General features: G+C 53.1%; 1 protein-coding gene across 1 annotated transcript in view; it reads right to left on the reverse strand.

The window, feature by feature from the left end:
- Iffo2 (intermediate filament family orphan 2) overlaps positions 1 to 20,880 on the reverse strand; it is a 53,374-nt gene that overhangs the window by 7,952 nt on the left and 24,542 nt on the right. Inside the window, exons 2-5 of the mRNA XM_004657586.2 lie at positions 7,310 to 7,370; positions 5,364 to 5,459; positions 4,051 to 4,191; positions 2,673 to 2,812 (exon numbers count right to left, since the gene is read on the reverse strand). Coding sequence (XP_004657643.1) covers positions 2,673 to 2,812; positions 4,051 to 4,191; positions 5,364 to 5,459; positions 7,310 to 7,370 — 438 coding nt within the window. The remainder of the gene's footprint in view (positions 1 to 2,672; positions 2,813 to 4,050; positions 4,192 to 5,363; positions 5,460 to 7,309; positions 7,371 to 20,880) is intronic.

Consider the following 20,880-nt stretch of genomic DNA (forward strand, 5'->3'; position numbering starts at 1 on the left):
ACTCAAGAGGCTGAGGTAGGAGGATTTCCATGAGTTTGAGGCCAGCCTGGGGCTGCAAAGTGAATTTCTGGTCAGCCTGGGCTAGAGTTGAGACAAAACAACAAAAAAGCCAGAAGCTGTGATAGGCTTCTGTGATCCTGGTCCTACTGCAAGAAGGGAGGCACAGACAGGAGGATTTCCCTGAACAATGAGAAGTCCTGCCTGTCTCAAATTTGAGGTGAAAGTTAAGAACCTACCCCAAAGTTGTCCTCTGACCTCTCAGTGCAATCAGCAATCTCTCTCTCACACACACACATACATACACACACCCCAAATAAATAATTTTTTTTTTTTTGGCTTTTGGAGATAGGGTCTTGCTCTAGCCCAGACTGACCTGGAAGTCACTATGTAGTCTCAGGGTGGCCTCAAACTCACAGTGATCCTCCTACTTCTGCCTCCCGAGGGCTGGGATTAAAGGCGTGAGCCACCACACCAGCCCTTCTTTGTTTTTTTGTTTTGTTTTGTTTTGTTTTGTTTTGTTTTTGTTTTTTTTGTTGTTGTTGTTGTTTTGAGGTAGGGTCTCACTCTAGCCCAGCCTGACCTGGAATTCACTATGTAGTCTCAGGCTGGCCTTGAACTCACAGTGGTCCTCCTACCTCTGCCTCCTGAGTGCTGGGATTAAAGGCTTGTACCACCATACCTGGCTTATATAATTGGGGAAAAAAAAATTAGCTCTTCCTGTTAATATGTCAGTACAAGATGAGATCATGATATCTAGGAGGAGGGGAGAGTCATGCTGAAAGATGAACCAAGAGAGCCTAGGAGTGTTCTTGACACTCTCAACAGCAAATATCCAAAGTGTAGCCCTTTCTCAGTTCTGTTTGAAGGGGAGAAGCAGGAGAGAACATCTTGCCTCCACCCTGGCCATCTTCCTCAAAGTCAGCTTAGCTTAGCCAAAAAGAAACCAGGGGGCTGGAGGGACAGCTTAGTGGTTAAGGCATTTGCCTGCAAAGCCAAAGGACCCAGGTTCGATTCCCCAGGACCCACGTTAGCCAGATGCATAAGGGGTGCATGCATCTGAAGTCCGTTTGCAGTGGCTGGAGGCCCTGGCATACCCATTCTTCCCCCCCCCCCTCAATCTCTCTCTCTCTTTCTCCCCCTCTTTGCCAAATGAATAAATAAAATATTTAAAGAAAAAGAAACCAGGATAGAGACAGATAGTAGCTGGGGGAGAAATATCTCTTTCAATCAAGAAGATGGCTGGTGACCCTGCTCTGTCCTAGCTCCAGCCCGCCCCTCGGAGCTGGTTTCTTCAGCTATACCTCGAAGGGCTGGTGGTATGATCTCTGAGCTGTCCCAGATGGGGGAAAGCTGAGTTCTACAGAGAGGGCAGGCCGTCACCCAGGGAAAGAGAGATCCCAGAGATGGAAGCCTAGCCCTGCCCTTGACCTACCCAGTGCTCCCCCTCTGCCTGGACCACCTTAGGGAACTACAAGAATCCCATTAAGGTAGATCAGGGCCCAGAGCACAGCATTAAACAGGCCAAGGCCACATGCCACCCTGGCCCTGGGGCCAACTATGCCCAGTGGGTTGTGGTACATCAGCTCTCTGCAGGGTGGGGGAGGTGAAGCCTGAATGGTGGCATTCATGAGCATCCTGAAATGGCAGTTTAGGTACCAAGGTGATGTTACTGAGCCTTCACAGGCGGCATATGCACCCCACTCCCAAGGGCTGGCAGCAGCTGGCTCTAGGCACTACCTGTATGCCCAAGCCAGACCCTGACACTGGGCAGCATCTTGTGGTGGGTGCTAGTGAGAGGCAGGCCTGGGTCTGAGCCTCAGCTGTACCATGTGCTGCTAAGCATCCTGGCCAAGTCACTTCCCTCTCAAAACCTCCATTTCCTTTATCTATAATAGGATACTGATAACCACCTACTTGGCGAAGGTCTGGAGTCAGCCAAGCACCTTGAGCAGAGGTCATTCAGTGAATACCAAGGCCCTACCCTACCCATGAGCCGTGCGTGACTCAACTCACCAAGAAAAATTGGGGGAGTGAGCCAGTCTAAGGCCTGATGGAGAACAGCCCACAAAATGATGTCATACAACTGGCCCTTGCTGGATTCCTTGAGGTCATCAAACAGACCTTTCTATACTTGAAGGGAAGGGACAGGGCCAGCCCAACCCCTTCATCTCATGGGCAAGAGAGAAAGGTCCTTCCCAGCTGAAGCAACCCAGCCCTTCTTTGGGAGGATGCTTTCTAGAGAAAAGTAGCAGGTGACACCAAAAATCCTGACTGACATAAATAAAGACACTTGAAGGGGAGGGAGGGGGGAGATGGCTCAGCAGTTAAAGGTGCTTGCTTGCATAGCTTGCCAGCTGAGGTTCAAATCCCCAAAAAGCCACGTAAAGCCAGTCATTCATTTGTAGCAGCAAGAAGCCCTGGTACCTCTCACCCCACCTCACCCCACACACACGTGCACTTGTGGACACACACACACACAAATAAAAATAAGCCTGGTAAACAGAGCATAAATGTTCAAAGTTAGCACACACCAGGTATCCAAGAGAGGCTGAAAACATGAAGCTACCCAAACTGCCCTGCTTAACATGAATCCATACTCCTTCAGAACACATCGGGGGCCCCTCTCAACCCAGGCCACCGGTACCTCACCCCAGGAGATCCAAGCTACTCACAGCTGGTTAAACATGCGTTTCATCTCGTCTGTGATATTCATGGAGCCGACCTCTTCATCCGAGAACCGATTCGCTTCCCCGTCCTGTTCAGAGATGTCATCATCCGAAGTCACCTTACGCTCTTTCTTCTTGGAGACCACCTGAACCAGAAAGGAAGAAATCGAGGTAATTGGGGGAGGGAGGCTCTGCTAGGGCTAGGGTGGGGAGGGATAGGTTAGGAAGGGAACCAGTATCCCAAGGGGGTAGATGGAGTGTGGCTTGGGGTCAGCCACGGCGGGAGATGTACAGGGCCTCTAAGAAGCAGGCAGCATTAGCGGGAAGCATGAGGCGGGAGGCATGCGGAGTGGAGAACACAGACACTCGGACCAGCACTGCCCCGGGAGGCCTGGTGTTTGGGTCAGCTCTGCACGCCCCCTTCTTCAGAAAAGCAGCCTTGTGATTTGGAGTCGAGTAAGCCACACCAGGCCACAGTCACCCAGGAAGTCTCAAAGCTAGCTAGAGAGATGGAGAAGCCCCAACAAAGGCTGAAACACTCGCGTGTTTCCCAGGAACTTGCTCTCGCATGCAAAGGCACAGATGGCTCGCCGAGCTTCTGCTCCAAGCAGAAAAGACCCAAGCAAGTGAGGGCTGCCTGGCTCCTCTGGGGAAGGTCAGTCCAGCCGGGGCCGGCAAGAAAGTATGGGATGATGCAAGGGGTCCCGGGAGGCCCTGGCGTCGCCCGGCTGTGTCCAGAGTCACACACAGAAAGCAACACACCACACTGCCCTGGTCAAGCACAAGGCAAACCACAACCTGGAACTGAGGAAGCAGCCTTCGGAGAATGACATGTTGCCCCCAGGCCCTTTCCAGGACCGCTCACTGTTGCCAGTCTCTGGGGGGGGGGAGGCGCACACCACACCTACCCTTGCGTGGGAGATCATTTTGGAGAGAACTAGGCAAAGACCAGCAGCGTCCCTTTTGAATGCTGAGGCTCAGCTGCTAATGCTCAAGCCACATCCGCTCCCAACCCCCCCCCCCGCCCACCGTTGTCCACCATTGCCCATCACAGGGACAATGTCCAGTCTCAGAGGATAGACAAGGGAGGCGGTGGGCACATCATGGGCCACAGGACAAGTCCTGGAGAGTCAGGAGACCTGTGTCCTAGCCAGGATCTGCCTCGTCCTTCCTTAGTATATCACATCACATCCTGTATCTCGGTGACCTCAGCCATGGGAAAAAGCCTGTAATCTCAAGTCCCTGAGTCTATGTTTTCCTGGGGAGGCCAGAGGGTTGGTCAGGGGACTACCACTCAGGGAGGGGAGGAAGCCGCTCTGGAGGGGAGGGCCAGCAGGGTGTGGTGGAGGCCAGGGCTGGCTGCTCTGGGGACGGCCCTGTTCACCTGGAAGATCTTGGACACGTCTTCCGAGTTCCTCTGCTGTGCGACATCGCACAGCTTGGCCGTGATATCGATTCGACGGCAGATGTCCATGTCCACCTTCATGGCCTTTTCTTGGATCTTTGTGTCCAGGTCTGTCATGGGCTGCAGGGAGGACAGCAGGGGTTACGTGAGCGAGGGGCGGAGCAAGCATGTGGGGGCCTGGCAGAGAAGTGGAGAGACCCCCTTAGGGGTGGGGGAGGGCTCCTACAGTTAGGCCTTGAGCCTTTTCTCAGGGAGGGGGGCCGATCAGTGCTTGGTGTGGAAAGGGACATGAGGACCTCAGGGAAGACAATGTGAGACTGTGTTTGCTGGTCCCCTCGGGGTCACAGGACTTGCTTACAGTAGGATACGGCATCAGAGTTTGATTTCGTTAGAGAAAAGGTAAAGAAAGATGCCGTTCAGGGCTGAGTATGGCGGTAGAACATTTGCCTAGCATGGTCAGTGCTATGTTTAATGAGAAAGAAAGAAAGAGAGAGAAACCTGCTTCTCCCACCCTCAGTGCACTGTTCCCGTGGTATGCCTGCCTTGGCATCTCTCTTCTAGGTTCCTGCCGTGGCTGGCAGCAGGGATCACCTAGGAAGGGGGGTGGGTGTCCTGCACCCAAGTGAGGAGAAATCAGGTGGTGTCTACCTGGCCCCCACAGCTCTTCCCAACCACACTCAGCCATGTGTCCCTGAGAGCCAGGTGCTGATCCAGGTTGTGTCACCACATTCCAGTCCCTTCTCCTTTCTTGCAGGCTCTCCCTGCAGAATGCCTATCGCTTGAAGGTGGCAAGAAACCCAGGTCTCGGCGTCAAGGAGCCCTGTGCTTCCAACAGCTGCCCCCTCCCATGGTTGGGCACTTAGAGGGTCCCCAGAGGGACAAGAGGGCATACACACCAGCCATTCCCAACTTAACACAGCCACCCTGCTGGGGCCTTAGGCCTGGAGCCTTTGAGGTTGGCACAGCCCAGACCACACAAGTCGTTCCATGCCAGACACTGGGGCCGAGGCATGGTGAGTTGGAGAAAGTCAAGCAACACACACAGTCATCAGGAGCCCAGGGAGGGCGATGGGTTAAGCAGCAGATTAATGCATCTCTACTCAAATGGAGGAGGGAAGCGATGTGGGGAGGGCAGGGAGATGCCTGGTCCCCGGATGCACCCCTCATCCTCAGGCCAAACCAGCCAGCCAGGACTCTTAACTACAAGCTGAGCTTGAGCCTCGGTGTGAATGAAGCATGTTGCGTGATGGGTGTGGGCAAGTCATGGCGCCTGGGGCGGCAGTGGCACTTACATCACTCATGAGCCCCTTGAACACCACCAGCTCAGCCTTGAGCCTTTCTATCTTCTCGTTCATCTCCTCCTGAATGGCCTCGGCTTCCTGCGCTGCCTGAGGACAGAGATGAACAGGCTTTAGAGGGGCCAGCGCCTCAACAGCACGAGTCCAGAGCCCTAGGTACCCAATGTCCCACAAGATGAGCACCCGCGTGGAAGGGAAGGGATGACCGGACCTCAGCCCAGCCTGCCTTCCTGGCAAGCCGTACTGATTTCTCCCAATATATATATTTTTGAAGGTCTCAAGTATCTTAGACTGGCCTTGAACTTGCTATGTGGCAAAAGAACTTGAGCTCTTGATCCTCCTGCTGCCTCCGCCTCCAGAGTGTTGGGAGTGTATATGGCACTGGAGATAGAACCCAGGGCTCTGTGCATATTAGGCAAGCACTCTACTAACTGAGCCACATCCGCAGCTGCTCCCAACACTTCTTATGACACAGAAAAATCAGTGGCTGATGTCAAGGCAAGAAGGGACCCAGCACTTTAAAATATGAGGTCGTGTGGAATTGCCAGTGTCTGACCTGCTCTGGTTTTGAAAATGGCAGTGCCAAGTGCATGCACTTAATGTACTCACAGAAAAGACTGGGAGGTTGGGTGTGGTGGTATACACCTTTCATCCCAGCACTTGGGAAGCAGAGGTCAGAAGATCACTGTATGAGGCTGGCCTGAGACTACATAGTGAATTCCAGGTTAACCTGAGCTGGAGCAAGACCCTACCCTCCAAAAGAAAAGACTAGAAAATTGCACATCAATAACCAGAGTGGTGAAATTGAGGCAATTTTGATAAATTTTTTGTATGCTTCCATGAATGTTTCCAATACCTCATCAGGAATGTGTCAGATCTATAAAGAAAAACTACTATGTTACAAAGGAAAGAAGAACACCTATATCTTTCCATTTATTTGTGTATCTATTATTTATTTTCGAGGGACAGGGTCTCACTCTATGGCCCAGGCTGGCATTGAACTTGAAATCCTCTTTCCCCAGCCTCCCAAATGCCAGGATGACAGCTATATACGAACACATCCAGATGGTTCCCCCTTCTACACACGGATAACTACTTCCATGTCTTGAACTTTCTTAGAAGAAAAACACTGTAAATGTCAAAGGGTAATTTTTACTTTTTGCTTTTTTGTGCTACTGGAGAATGAACACCGAAGTTCATAAGTGCTAAACAAAGTGCTAATCACAAGGCTACATCTCCAGCCCAATATATATATTTTTTAAAGAAATAACAATATAATTTGACAGGCAGAGTACCACGCAGCCCAGGCTGGCCTCAAACTCACTATGTATGCAGGCCTGGCTAGCCTTCAATTCCTGATTCTCCCACCTTCACCTCCTGAGGGCTAGGATTACTGGCACAAGCCACATTCAGTGGTAAGATTCACTTAAAAGAATTTTTCATTACTTGCTTACGGGGATTGTTACTCTTGTCCCATGAGATCGAGGGGCAAACAGAGGTCACCAGGTGATGATGTGGACTGCGCAAGCTCACCAAAGGCAGAGCGGACAAGCAGAGCACGGGAACCGTCAACCCCGGAGCCTGCTCAGGCTGGGAGCTGATGGGCGCCATACCCCACAGCTCTTTCCAAAGCCTCAGCCCCAACGTGGGCGACTTGTAAGTAGAAGGCCAGAGAAACCTGGAGACCACCTAACCCAAGATGTGGGCAGCAAAGCAGAGGCCAGAGAGGGACGTGACTGCCCCCAGGTTTCCCAGCAAGACCCAGGCTGCCCAAGCCCCGTGCCTGGGCCCTTCCGTCCCACGGTGTTAGACCATGGCAGCGAGGCAGAGGCCAGAGAGAGGGGCTGTGTGAGGGGCTCTTCCCAGCTTTCTCCTGCAAAGCCTCGGCCCCACAACCATCCTGGGAGCCTCCCCTGCTGGGGACCTGTGAGGTCTCTTACCTCCTGCAGCGTGTCCACCATGGTCTGAAGGTTCATGCGTTTGGCCAGCTCCTCCTCCCACCTGCGAAATCCAAAAAAAAAGACAAGGGGTCAGAGAGCCTCCTTGTGCCAATCTTCCAGTTGCCCACTCAGCACCCACTCTGGGTAGGGAAAGTGCTCAAGAGAATCCTGTCTGCCCCCAAAAGCTTCCATCCTGAGGGTGGGTGCACAAGGAGACAGCAAACGATATGGCCCGGTGTGGCAAGTGGCGCCCTCCGGGCATGAGTGTGCGGCTCACTGTGGGACCTGGATGGGAGAGGACAACCCCCCCCCCCCCAGCAAACTGCGAAGCGCTGTGCTGACGCCATCACTCCCTGCGTTGCTGCCACAGATTCGGCGGCAAAGCTGGGCCTCGGGGCCGCACTTCATAAGCGAGCTCACTGTGCGTGCTACGGGCTGTGAGCCTGGGCCCTACGCACCGCAGAGATCGCTGTGTATTGTGTTGCTATTCCACCGTACAGATACGGAGACTCAACTCCGAGGCTGTACATGGCTTGCCCAAAGAGACACAGCTAGTCCCTGGGTGGGGGGGGGGGAGGAGCCAGATTTCAAACCCAGGTCTGTCTTATATCCTGAAAACAGTGTAACAAACAGTCCTTGCTTCATTTTCACTCCTCATATGCCAGGCCCCATGCCCGGGAGCCTCTGCAAGTTCGTTCACTCATGCCGGCTGAAGCTGAACAGGAAAGGAGAGAGGGGTGTAAGCGTGACAGGATTCCCAGTGCACCCCAGCATGAACCACAGGACAGGGAGGAGCAGCTCCCCCCAACCCCACGCTGACTAGGACAAGAGCAAAGGTAACACCATCAGCTCCCCTCTACTGAGACTTCCTCTGCGGCAGGCTCCTCGCTGTGTGACAATTCAGACGTCTGACGGCCCACGGAGTGGGTCCTGCCACTATCCCCATGTCCTAGCAGGGAAGCAAAGCAAGGTGGAAAACGGAGCCCAAGGCGAGGGTGAGGGCACGGGGAGTCGGGCTCAGCCCAGCAGCCTCCGTTCTCAGCCTTGAATCCAAGGCCAAAGTCACTGCTGCCCAGAGTCCTCTCCCAGCCTGGAAGAGCTGGGCACAGATCCCTGCCCTCCCCCACCCTGGGACAGACAGACGGGCTTCTGTCTTTCCTCAGCCTTGCCACCCTCCCTACAAGGCTGCAGAGCTAAGAGGTCTGCAAGTCTCTTAGGATGCTGCTGCCGGCTGGCTAAAAATAGGCCTGAGGGGAGGACGAGATGAGGGGCCGGTTACGTCATGGGCTTTTGGAAACAAGAGAAAACGGATACTGTTTGCACACACAGGAAAAGTCTTCCTCTCTCCCACACTAGACGGCCCTGACAGGCTCCTGGGGGACACACACCCTCCCCATTCACTTCCGTCTCTACCAACCTGACGTTAGCTGTCCACAGGCCTCAAATGTGCTGTGGACACCAGTGTCTGGCCCTACAGAGTCTAGTAGACACAGAGCAAGCCCCAGGGAGCTAGGAGGGAATCTCACAGCCAAACCCAAGTGGGACATTCTCACTGGAGACCTCCTAGTTATACAAAGGGAAACTGGAGACCCAGACAGCCCAAGTCATTTACCAATGTCACCAGTACGTCAGGGTCAGGGTGAAGAGTCCACCCCAGGTCACCTCTTACTGAGAAGGGCAGGACAATCCTGGAGGATAGGAGTGCCTTGTGGGGAGAAGTAATTAGATCACCTTCACTGCCCCCTCCCTCCCCAGCAGCCCAGGACAGCCAGGACTTCCCTCAAGAGAAGTAACAGGTTCAGAGAACATAGGCCCCAGGCGGAATCTTCTCTCCTGGCTCCACTGCTCACAGGGGGAAGGGCAGAGTGGGTGCAAGGGATGGTCTGCTCAAGGTGCGGCATGGGCTGCAGCCTGGCTTCTGGGGTCAGCCCTGACTCATGCCAACAGCAGGAAAAGCCAAGCAGAGCTTTGAAGGAGGGAGAATGACACAGCCTGGTCCCCAAATGGCCTCTGGGATGTAGCAAACACTTCCCACTCCCCTGATCTTTTTTTTTTTAAATATATTTTCTGAGAACTATCTAGTGCAGAGGCAGATGTGTGTGTTTGGGGGCAGGGGACAGGATATGTCAACAAAACCATTGCACAGCCCGGGGGAGGGGGGGTCCCAGAGGAAAAGTGATTTACCCCAAATCAACCCAGAGTGACTGAAACCAATGTCTTTGAATCTCCAGACAGTAACAGAAACCATTTGTTGGCAAACATCATCTGGGTCTCCAGCCCTTGTCCACACATCTACTTTCATGTGAATTGCTCATCACCTCAGATAAAGAACTTTTATCCCCAATCACTTTGCAGATGACGTAGCAGGCATTCAGAGAAGTGAGGTAACTTGTATAAGGTCACACAGCTAGTAGCATGGAGCCAGAACTGAAACCTAGCACAAGCCCCATTGCAGCGGGTATCAAGCTAGACCTTGTGAAGGAATCACCTGGTGATCTTGTCCCCACGGAGACCAGGACGCGGCAGGTCTGCATGGGGCAGGCAGCATTCTTGTGCGGCCACGCGATCCAACTCCCGGCCTTCTCTTCCTGCTACCGGCATCCACACCCACCGTGAGCCCCAGACTGTATAGAGATCGTTTTGCACACATGATTTCACGGGCCTTTTATCTCCACAGTCAGGCTGGGTGGGCAGCTACCCCCAGGAGACGGAATACAGACCCCGCATGTAGACGGCAGCTGGCCACACAGACCGTGCCCACAGCCCGCACAGATGTCCCTCCCAGGGGGGGTGGCAGGAAAACCTGGCTCAGCCTGCGGTAGTGTTGACAGTGCAAAAAAGCTCTGCCCTTCAGTCACCGGGCTGCTGGGGTGAAGGGCCAGCGGGCAATGCATCTTCCCCTAGATGCCTCCTGTTCACCGCGATCTAGCCCAGGGTGAGGAAACACCCAGCTTCATCAAAAACTGGTCACCAAAACCGTCCACTGAGACCTCAGCACTGCCTCACCATCCTGCCACTGCCCAGGGCCTGCCCACGGAAGGAGGCTGGCTCTGCTCACACAAGAACAGATCAGCAGGAAGGTGCAGGACACTTTGCCACCAGGAAGGGGCGCACACTTGGGCTAAGGGTCTGTAGGCTCTGCTTTCCTGGAAGCCTTGGGCTTCCCCGCCGACCCTCAGCCCCACAGCAGAGCCAAGGGCTCTCCCACTGTCACCACCGCTGTGGTGGCCGAATCCAGGGCTGAGAGGGTGGCTGTGACTCAGCTTAGAGAGGGTTGGGGGAGTCACCTTCATGAGAACCTCCAGGGCAGGAGGGTGACCCAGTAATCTTTCCAACTGTGGGGGGAGGGACTCAAGGGGAGCAACATTCACTCATTGACTGCCTCTGGCGCCCCTTGTCAGGAGTCCGTTCATGGACATAGAAGACAGCACTTAGCCCCTCAAGGGCTCTCCATGTCATAGATGAGGGAACCCACCCAGCCTCCCTCCCTCCTTCTCAGCCTCTGAAATCCTATGCCTTCTTCCAGCTGTCCCAAATGTCACTTCCTCTCCAGCCTCATTCAATTCAGTCTCCACTTTGTTTTCCCTCCTGGAACTCCACAGACAGGCAGCTGGGCCCACATCCCAGGATAGGTCTTCCCAGGGAGCCTACCCACCATGGCTTATGGCTCTCCCCTAAAGGAGCCAGCCTCATGAAGCCAGGGACAGAAAGGGCCTCTTGGGGAGGCTACCTCCGTTTTTACCCACTTTACCACGTCGAAGCCTACATCACGCAGTGTGCCTGTTCTCAGGAATCATGGGCCTTGGCTTGATGGGGCAAGGAGGGATCGAGAGGTAAGAGCCCTGGACCTAGGGGGAAAAGGGTGCACAGGAGAAGCCAGATCTAAAGCTGGGGGACAGCCCTTCCAGCGGTCAGAGAACTGGTTATCACCCCATGCTGTGCTTTTTGTACCTAAAACCCACAAGGCACTTGGTAAGGTATGGGACTTGGTAAGGATGGGTGGAGGGTGGGTGGATGGATGGATGAGTGGAATGAGATGGGACGAATGGACCCACCGCGGCCCCTGCTAATTCCCTAGTCCCCTTCCTGCCGCATCTTCTTTTTGCTTCTCAGCTTGGAAGCTCCACAGCCAAGTTCCCACCCAGCATAGTCAGGCTCTCCCAGTGTGTACTTGGCTCTAGAGCGCCTCTCAAAAGAGACAGGGATGGGGCAGCCAGGGCAGGAAGCCGGCAGGAGAAAGAGAAACCTTCCTTTCCACTGTCCATAACCCCCCAGGACCAGGAGGGAAGGCAGGGACGCCAGGACAATCAGTGCACTGACAGGAAATGACTCCAAGTGTAACGGGGATGCTGAGAGCTGCGCTCCGCCACCATCTTAGCAGAAGAGGCACACGCGGGAGACTAGTGGCCTGGAGGAGGAGGTGGCAGCCTGCCCCAGCCAGATGTGGTCTCTTGGCATTCCAGAGGAGCCAGGGCTGCGGCCATGTGACGAGCGAGAAGTCTTGCTGGCCCCACGGGGGAGGGGAGGTATCTCCAAGGCCAGGCCAGTCCAGTCCAGTTCCACAGCCTGAACCAAGGCCAGTGGCTCCCCCTCCCCCATCTGCTCAAAATGACACACAGGCCAGGAAGGAGCCCAGAAGTGGCTTCAGAGGGGCTGACTCACAGGGGTTTTCTCACTTCCTGTGCTGTCAAAGAAAGAGGCTCATGAGCCGGAGCAGTGCGAAGATCACTAGAGTTCAGGGGACAGCCTGGGGGCCGTAGGGACAGAGTCCTGCAATTCCTGGGCAATAGGTACATTTCAACTCCTGCCTTTTGAACTCCTGGATGTGGGGACCCTCTGGGCTTGGGTTTCCACCAGTGAGGCGGAAAGCACCCCTTTCCTTCTGAAGGTGGCTGAGATTCACTCTGCATGAAGATGAGAAGGGTAGGGCTGGAGAGATGGCTTAGGGGTTAAGTGCTTGCCTGTGAAGCCTAAGGACCCTGGTTTGAGGCTTGATTCCCCAGGACCCACGTTAGCCAGATGCACAAGGGGGCGCAGGCGTCTGGAGTTCGTTTGCAATGGCTGGAGGCCCTGGCGCGCCCATTTTCTCTCTCTCTCTGCCTCTTCCTCTCTGTCTGTCGCTCTCAAATAAATAAATAAAAACAACAACAACAACAAAAAAAGAAGATAAAAAGGGTGGAAGCCCCCAGTCTCTCTCCTGGCAGTGGCCAAGCATCACCACCTACAGCTGGACGGGAGCCATGCATGGGCGGCAGGCACACCTAGGCCGACTCACTCAGGTGATGGGAAACCAGCTCAGGTGAGGCTGGGACAGAGCAGTCAGTGGAAAACTTCATTCTGGGCCAAACATGGGCCTGGCCCCGGGGGTGGTGGCAACTTCCCCGTGGGTCGGCCCATGCCTTCTTTGCCCCACCCTGGCCATGGGAAGCTTGTGTCACCACACCATGGCAGGGCCAGGTAAAAGTGGCCAGGGGACACTATCCTGTCCTCAGGGCAGTGGAACAGAGGCCCAGTTGGGTGCCCACTTGTGCTAGGCAAGGGCTGCAAAAGAGGCCAACCGGGGAACGTCGGGGACCCTCAGGCTGGCAACCCAGGCTGGGCTCTGCTAGGAAGACCCACGGCTCCCGCGGCTTTCCTGCGCCCTTCCAGGACACTCACAAACCAGGACTAAGTCCACGTTCTATTCCACAGTACCCCTTGCACACCGTACGCGGTCCGCAGTCGTGGCAGAATACAGAAATGGGAAAGGGTGTGGGGGTTGCTGGGAGAGGGTGTCTGAACCCAGTGCCACCAACCACAAGTCCGTTCCCTGGTAGCTAAATGCTGGGCCCAAAACACAGGAGGGGCCTCTTTCCTCCAGGCCTCCTGGCTCCTCCTCCTCCTAGGTATTATGGGCATTTCTTCTCAGCCAGGAAACTCAAGCTACCTGCCAGGGGGAGCCCCTCCCCCCAATGCTTCCATCACTTGTGCCCGCCCTGACACTCCATGTGCCAACCCACTTGCACATCCCCATGGAGTCCTGGTCCCCAGACATGCCCACTACAGCTGCCCAGCACTGCTCCACTGCTCTCAGAAGGAAACACAAATTAAATGCCAACTGATTGTCTCCACGGAGGAGGTATTAATTTAATGTGAACACTTAACCCAGGGTAGCTGATCCCATTATAGGCGGGCAGTAATGGCCTGCACAACAGGCCGGGGCTGGGGCTGGGGCGAAAGAGCCTCCGTGCCCAGCCCAGCCCTCACCCGGTACATTGCCAGCCACACACATGGGCCAGCTCCAGACCTACAGCAGTGTCCTCTGGCAAGTGAGGTTCTACAAGGGTCCTGAGGGAAGAAGGCAGGCAGGAGGGAAGGGGTCTCGGGCCACAGGGAAGTGCACAGACCCAGTCTCAAGTCCTGACCATGTTGCTATTTCACTGTATGACCTGGGCAAGCCCCTTCTCAACTCTGAGCCTCAGTGTCCCCATCTGTAATAGCATTATCAAAAATCCTTTGGGGGGCCGGGGTAGTGGCACACGCCTTTAATCTCAGCACTCGGGAGGCAGAGGTAGGAGGATCGCTATGAGTTCGAGGCCACCCTGAGACTCCGTAGTGAACTACAGGTCAGCCTGGGCTAGAGAGAGACCCTACCTTCAAAAAAAAAATCCTTTGGGGTGGGGAGAGGCTGAAGAGATGGATTAGCAGTTAAAGCTCTTGCCTGCAAAGCCTAAGGACCCATGTTCAATCCCCCAGTTCCCACGTAAGCCAGATGCACAAGGTTGCACATGTGTATGAATTTGTTTGCAGTGGGTGCAGGCCCTGGCATGCCCATTCTACCTGCCTGCCTCTCTCTCTCTCTCTCTCTCTCTCAAATAAATATATTAATTAAATATTTTTTAAAGTTTGTTTTCTTACATCTGAAAGAAAAGAATCCTTCTGGGAGTTGGGGAGATGGCTCAGTGGTTACGAGTGACTGCTGCTTAATCATGAAGGTCTGTGGACCACAGACTACCAAGTTCAACTCTGCAGAACCCATGTAAAAAGCCAGGCATAGCCACACACATCTGTCCGTGGTGGAGGGGGTGAAGAAGACAGGAGGTTCGCTGGGGCTCGCTGACCAATGGCAGCTCAGGTCAATGGAGAGACTCCAGCTCAAGGAAGCACCAGGTGAGCAGTAAGAGTCAATGTCCTGTGCTGGCCTCCACACACATCCACACACATGTGCACACATAACACACCACACCATACTATACTCTACACACACACAAAAGCAAAAAGAGGCTTGGGGAGATGGCTTTGCAGTTAAAGGCACTTACTTGCAAAGCTAGGTGGCCAAGGTTCAATACCCCAACACTCACAGAAGGCCAAATGCACAAAGTGGTGCATGCATCTGAAGTTTGTTCATAGTAGAAACAGGCCCTGGTGTGCCCATTCTCTCTCTCTCTCTTTCACTCTCAAGTAAATAACTAATATTAATACAAAATTATTCAATTAGCAAAAGAGTAAACTAATTAAATAAAATAGAAAAAAGAGGGCTGGAGAGATGGCTTAGCAGTTAAGCACTTGCCTGTGAAGCCTAAGGACCCCAGTTGGAGGCTCGATTCCCCAGGACACTCGTTAGCCAGATGCACAAGATGATGTATGCATCTGGTGTTCATTTGCAGTGGCTGGAGGCCCTAGCATGCCCATTCTTAGTCTCTCTCTCTCTCTCTGCCTCTTTCTCTGTCTGTCACTCTCAAACAAACAAATAAAAATCAAGAAAAAAAATCATTTCTAAAAAAATAAATAAACAAAAAGAATCCTTCTGGGGCTGGGGTATAACTGGGGTAGACTGCCTAGCATGCATGAAGCCTGGCTCAATACCCAGCACCAGAAAAGCCATGGTGGCGCATTCCAGGGGCAGAGGCAGGAGGTTCAGGGGTTCAAGGCCATCCCCAGTTCTATAATGAGTTTGAGACCAGCTTGGACTACATGTGACCCTGTCTCAAAACAAAACCACAACAGATAAATAATCTCTGTGGATATGACGTCTGCAATGCTATTGGCAGAACTCTAGACATGGTCCTGCCCTGGAACCCAGCCCAGCAGAGGCGAAGGGCAGTCTTGACCTGGGTAGTGCCAGGCTCAGTGACCTGTCTTCAGTAGCAACCCCCTGGCTCCTGGCTGGTGAGCAGGGGACGAGGTGGCAACATGCACTGACTCACTTGAATGTCATCAGCTCATTCCACAAAGAGAGCCGCAGCCACTTGCCACAAGCTACTCAGGCATTACAGAGCCAAAAATTGTGGGCCCTGCCCATTTCCCAGGGACTGAGGCAGTCTCTGCCAGGCAGCTAGTGGTCTCTGGGCTGCCTATGGGGCACCACCAGGTCTTGAGCTGGGCTCAGGAAGAGCATGACAACACTAGCTGCCCCACCTGCGCCTCTTCAAGCCCCAACACAGCCCGCAATGTGCATGAAGGACGCCCCGCATCTGGCTGGGCTCTGCTGCTAGCTCTGTGATCCTGGACAAATCCCTCCACCCCCTCTGGAATGCTTTCCCGTTCATCATGAGGACAAACTGGGTGACTCCTCAGGGGCCATGGGGACGAACCAAAGACCAATTTTTCATGGTCCCTGGACAAACACACTCCACCAGCCACCAAGACAAGTTAACCTGATGAGCAGCAAAGTCCCAGAAGCCAGCCGGGACGTCAGTCCTTGAAGTCAAACCAGTGTGTGTGGTGGTGAGAGGAACAGGAGCCCTAGAGCCTGAGGGTCCTGGGATCCAATCCCAGCTCCAGCTCTGGGACCACCAGTGGGTTACCCACCCTCTCTGGACCTCACTGCTGTGTGAAACTATTCCGCAGTAAAAGTACCTGAAAGGCGCGTAGACTAGAACCTTCTGGGCCATGATGCAGCCACGGTCCTCAACCTTATCCTCATGACCTCCAGTGACAGCCACTCAGGCATGAGGAACGTGCTCCAGGAGCACTGTAAGTGACAGAGCACCCAGCACCCAGGCTGTGTGACCCCAGAGCCCCCAGGCTGCATCATGATGTTGGTGATGGGAACAACAGAGGGTGAGGTGCCACTCACCTTTCTGGGGACCAGCAGCACACAGGAAGGCAAAAGAGAACATGACACTAATCCCATTGATGCCTTGCCAGCAAACATGTGCCTCTGTCCTTCACACACACATACATACATCTGGTGCCCTCCAAGGATTTGTGAGCTCTGCCCAGCCCCAGAGGTGAGTCCCAACACAGGCCACTGTGGCAGCAGGTAAGACTAACGCAGCAGAATCTGGTTGGGGTCCAGTACTACCCAACAGACACATGACACTTTAGAGCACCAACCCCGGGGCCAGCTGCTGGCCTTGTGGGAGAAGTGGGGCCCAAAGGGGCATGGGACACCTGCCTGCTCTGCTGTCAAGCTGAGGTTTTGATTTGATTTTTTTTTTTTTTTTGAGGCAAGCCCAAAAGACTGGCTTTTTTATACAAGTGTGTGTATGTAAGGGAGAATTGGTGCACCAGGGCCTCCAGCCACTGTAATTGAACTCCAGACATACGCGCCACCTTGTGCACACGTCCAGCCGTACGTGCATGTGTCTGGATTACACGGGACCTGGAGAGTTAAACATGGAATGGATCCTTAGGCGTCGCGGGCAAGTGCTTTAATCACTAAGCCATCTCTCCAGCCCTGTCTTGATTGTTTTATGATCCAATGCCCCATTCTCCAATATCCATGCTTGCCCAGGTTCCCAGCATCAGGGACACCTGGTGCCCATCAGTGAAAACATCCTGAGAGAAGTAACAGCTCTGGGACGCTCCGAATCCTGAACTCCAGAGAGGAGTGCTGCTCGGCACACTCTTTAAAGCACCTCTAACCAGAAGCCACACCCAAGTGCATGCTGTCCCCATTCTGAGAAGGAAAGGAACCCTAGAGCCCCACAACAAGGAATCCGCATCCTAAACTGTGGGCCACCATAAAGTTTCTGGAGAACCATCTCCAGCTTCTTCCAGATGTGGGACTCCACCATCGCCTCCTCCAGAGAGCCCTCTGTGCCTTCCCCACTGTGGTGGTTTGCATGCAAAATGTCCCCATGGATTCGCATGTCAGTGATTAAGCCTCACAATTCCTAGGTGGTGGAGCCTTGCTGGAGGAAGTGTGTCACTGGGGACAAGTCTTAGGGTGTTACAGCCCAGCTGCACTTGCCACTCAGCTCACACTCCCTACTTCCTCTCTGCTGATGTGGAGATGTGACCCCAGCTGCCTACTTCTGCTATGCTTTCCCCGCCATAATGAAACTTCCCCTTGAAACTGTAAAGACAGGGCTGGGAGATGGTGCAAGGGTTAAAGATGCTTGCTTGCAAAGCCTGCCATCCTGGGTTTGATTCCCTTGTACCCATGTAAAGCTAAATACACAAAGTGGCACCAGTATCTGGAGTTTGTCTGCAGTGGCAAGAGGGCCTGGTGTACCCATACTGTGTCTGTCTCTGCTTGCAAATAAATAAATAAATAAATAAATAAATAAATAAATAAATAAATAAATAAAAGTATATTTTAAAAAACTGTGGGGCTGGAGAGATGGCTAAGTGGTTAAGGCACTTGACTGCAGACCCTAACAACTCTGGTTTGATTCCTCGTACCCATGTAAAGCCAGATGCAAAAAGTGGCACATGCCTCTGGAGTTTGTTTGCAGAGGCTGGAGGCCCTGGAGTGCCCATTCTTATTTATTCTCAATCTCTCTCTCTCCTTGCAAATAAAGAAAGAAAATATTTAAAAGCAAAACTGTAGGCTAGAAATCATAAGCTGCTTTTGGTCAGGTGTTCTGTCCTAGCAATGAGGTCACTGCTACATCCACCATATGCCTCGGGTCCATCCTAGTGTCCCAGGATATGGCTGCATTGCATGTGCGCCTGGACACACACACACAACTGTTCTAGAAGGTAGAGCCTGGTCCTCCCTGCTCTCTGGTTTCCTGTCTCCCCATGTGAACACTTCCTCCACCATGATATAGCACAATCGCAGGGGCCTCCCCAGAGCCAGCACGATGTTATTTGGACTTTCCGTCTCCAAAACTATGACCAAGCAAAACTCTTTTTCAAATAAGCTACCCAGTCCTGAAAGTCTTGTTTTAGCAACAGACTGACACTCTCCCTCTGTATCTTTTTAATTTTAAATGATGTCATGTACATTTATGCAAATATATATATATATGTATATGTATATGTATATGTATATCTCAAAACCATTTCAATTTTTTTGAAAACAAAAACACCTGCTCATTTTCCCCTTGTTTTAAACTGCAAGAGTGTTTCACAATGATTACAAGATACAGAAAAAATAAACTAGTGAGCCAAACCAAAAATAAAAAATTTAACACCCACTCAAGTCCTCCTTCCTAAAAGGGAGACTGTTAACACTGGCTGTCTTCCCACTTTGTCCCATGAGGTGTTTTTTTTTTCCCCTAATATTTTCCAAGAGTGGAAACAGCCAGGCATAGCAGTGTCTGCCTGTAATTCCGGCACTCTGGAGGCTGAGGCAGGGGATTTGAGTTTGAGGACAGCCTGGCTACAGAGCAAGACGGTCTCAAAACATTAAGTGGAAATAGGATCACACCACATGTAGCAGGTCGACAGTGTTGTTCCCACTTAATAACACATGACTGCATCTTGTCGGGCAGGTGAACTGGCCAGCAGGTATGGTGCCATAGATTTAAGGGTCCACACAGTCAGCCGGGCGTGGTGGCGCACACCTTTAATCCCAGCACTCAGGAGGCAGAGGTAGAAGGATCAACGTGAGTTCAAGGCCACCCTGAAACTACGTAGTGAATTCCAGGTCAGCCTGGGATATAGAGAGACCCTACCTTGAAAAACCAAAAAGAAAAAGAAAAAAAAAAGACGAGTCCACAGGCATGCCCGTACTCCCGTGCCCCGTGCTGACTGGTGCGTTCACACCGGCTGCTGGCCTGGTCAGCCTCACAGTGGGCAGCTGCATCAAGGGCAGCCTCCAAAGAGGCCTCTGTGGCCCTCCACAGCGCTGGGTGTGACAAGGCTGCCTGCTGGTCCTCTGTAGCAGTCTCTGGCCCTTGGGGCTGCGCTCACCACTGGCTCTCAGCAGCCCGGGCAACAAAGGAAATGTAGGATCCCAGTCCTCACCTCAGCTCCTGTGGTGACACTGTTCTATGCCTCAGTTTCCCCAGGAGTGAAAACACTGCCTTTCTATGAATACCACCCTTCCTTGTGGATAGCAGAGGCAGGATGAGGGAGCTATGGGCTCTGGGTGATTCGCCCTAAAGCAAATGGCCACAGGCTGGTGGGGGCAGGGCAGGGAGACAGGATGAAAAGACAGCACCCTTCCAGCACCCCCTCCCGTGTCCCAGCCTTTGCCTACGAAGAGGTCTCTGCCCTTCATCCTCTTTGTCATTTCTCTCTCCCCCTTATCCAGTGCCAACTTCAGGACACAACTTACACATCCTCCTTCTCCAGGAACGCTTTATTGCCCCTAACTCAGAATCAAGCCCCCCCACCCTTTTGTGAACACAGCTCTGGGTCACTAGGTATAGAGGTTTCCTAGTATCAGCGAGTCTCTCCCACTTCATGCAGCTTTTGCAGGATCAGACCCATCATGGGGGCATGGCTGCAACTCCAGTGCCCGGCACAGAGCCTGATATACACACGCAGGCACCACAAAAAAAAATGTTCACTGAATGAAAAACAACCATCAAGGAGCTGGGTAAATGGTTAAAGGCACTTGTTTGCAAAACCTGCCACCCTGAGTGAGTTCAATTCTTCAGGTACCCACATAAAGCCATGGGCATTCATTTGCAAAGGCAAGAGACCCTGACATACCAAACACACAAACATACAGACATGCAAATAACTTTTTTAAAACACCCATCAAGTGCTGCTTCCAGAGCCCTCCCTGGAAATTTAATTAAGGCTCTGACTCCTTATGGCCCTGAGCGTGGCCTCCCCCAGACTGAGTTTCTACAGACGTCCTACCCCAGTCTCTCCTTTCACCTCAAAACAGGGACCTACCAGGGCCTGGGAAGATTGAAGCCACATCTCTAGTCTTGTTGCCTGGGTCTGGTCAAGTTCCCTCCCCCAACTCCCCACCAATTAAGAGGTCTTCCCTCTCCTATTGTCACCCAAATCTGAGTATCACATCTCTGGTCACCCAGACCCAGAAAGAGGAGGCCCCCCGGGGCAGGGGGTGGCTTGTGCCCAGCAGGGTGTGGGCCCCACCCAGAGATGTGTTTACCAGTCTTGAGAAAAACAGTAACTCCCAGGGCTATTTTGGAAAGTTAATGTGCACCTTGGGGTCTCTGCATTGTTTATTCCAAGTGGCAGAGCTACGGCAGGTGAGCACTGAGCCGGACAGCTAAGGTGACCTCCCCCCACACAGCCATGTCACCAGGGTCTTTTTTCATCATCATCTACAACCTGGATGGAGGAGGGGTCCACAGCCAAGTGGAGCCCACCAGACAGGAGTTGGGTCACTTAACACACTAGTGTACAGCAAGGCTCTGTAGCCCCGAGCCAGGCCACTTGCCCACGCCTCAGGCTTCTCATCTGTAAATAGGGGAGCATCCTTGGGGAGCCCC

The sequence above is a fragment of the Jaculus jaculus genome, chromosome 5 (genome assembly GCF_020740685.1).
Source record: "Jaculus jaculus isolate mJacJac1 chromosome 5, mJacJac1.mat.Y.cur, whole genome shotgun sequence".
Taxonomy (NCBI): domain Eukaryota; kingdom Metazoa; phylum Chordata; class Mammalia; order Rodentia; family Dipodidae; genus Jaculus; species Jaculus jaculus.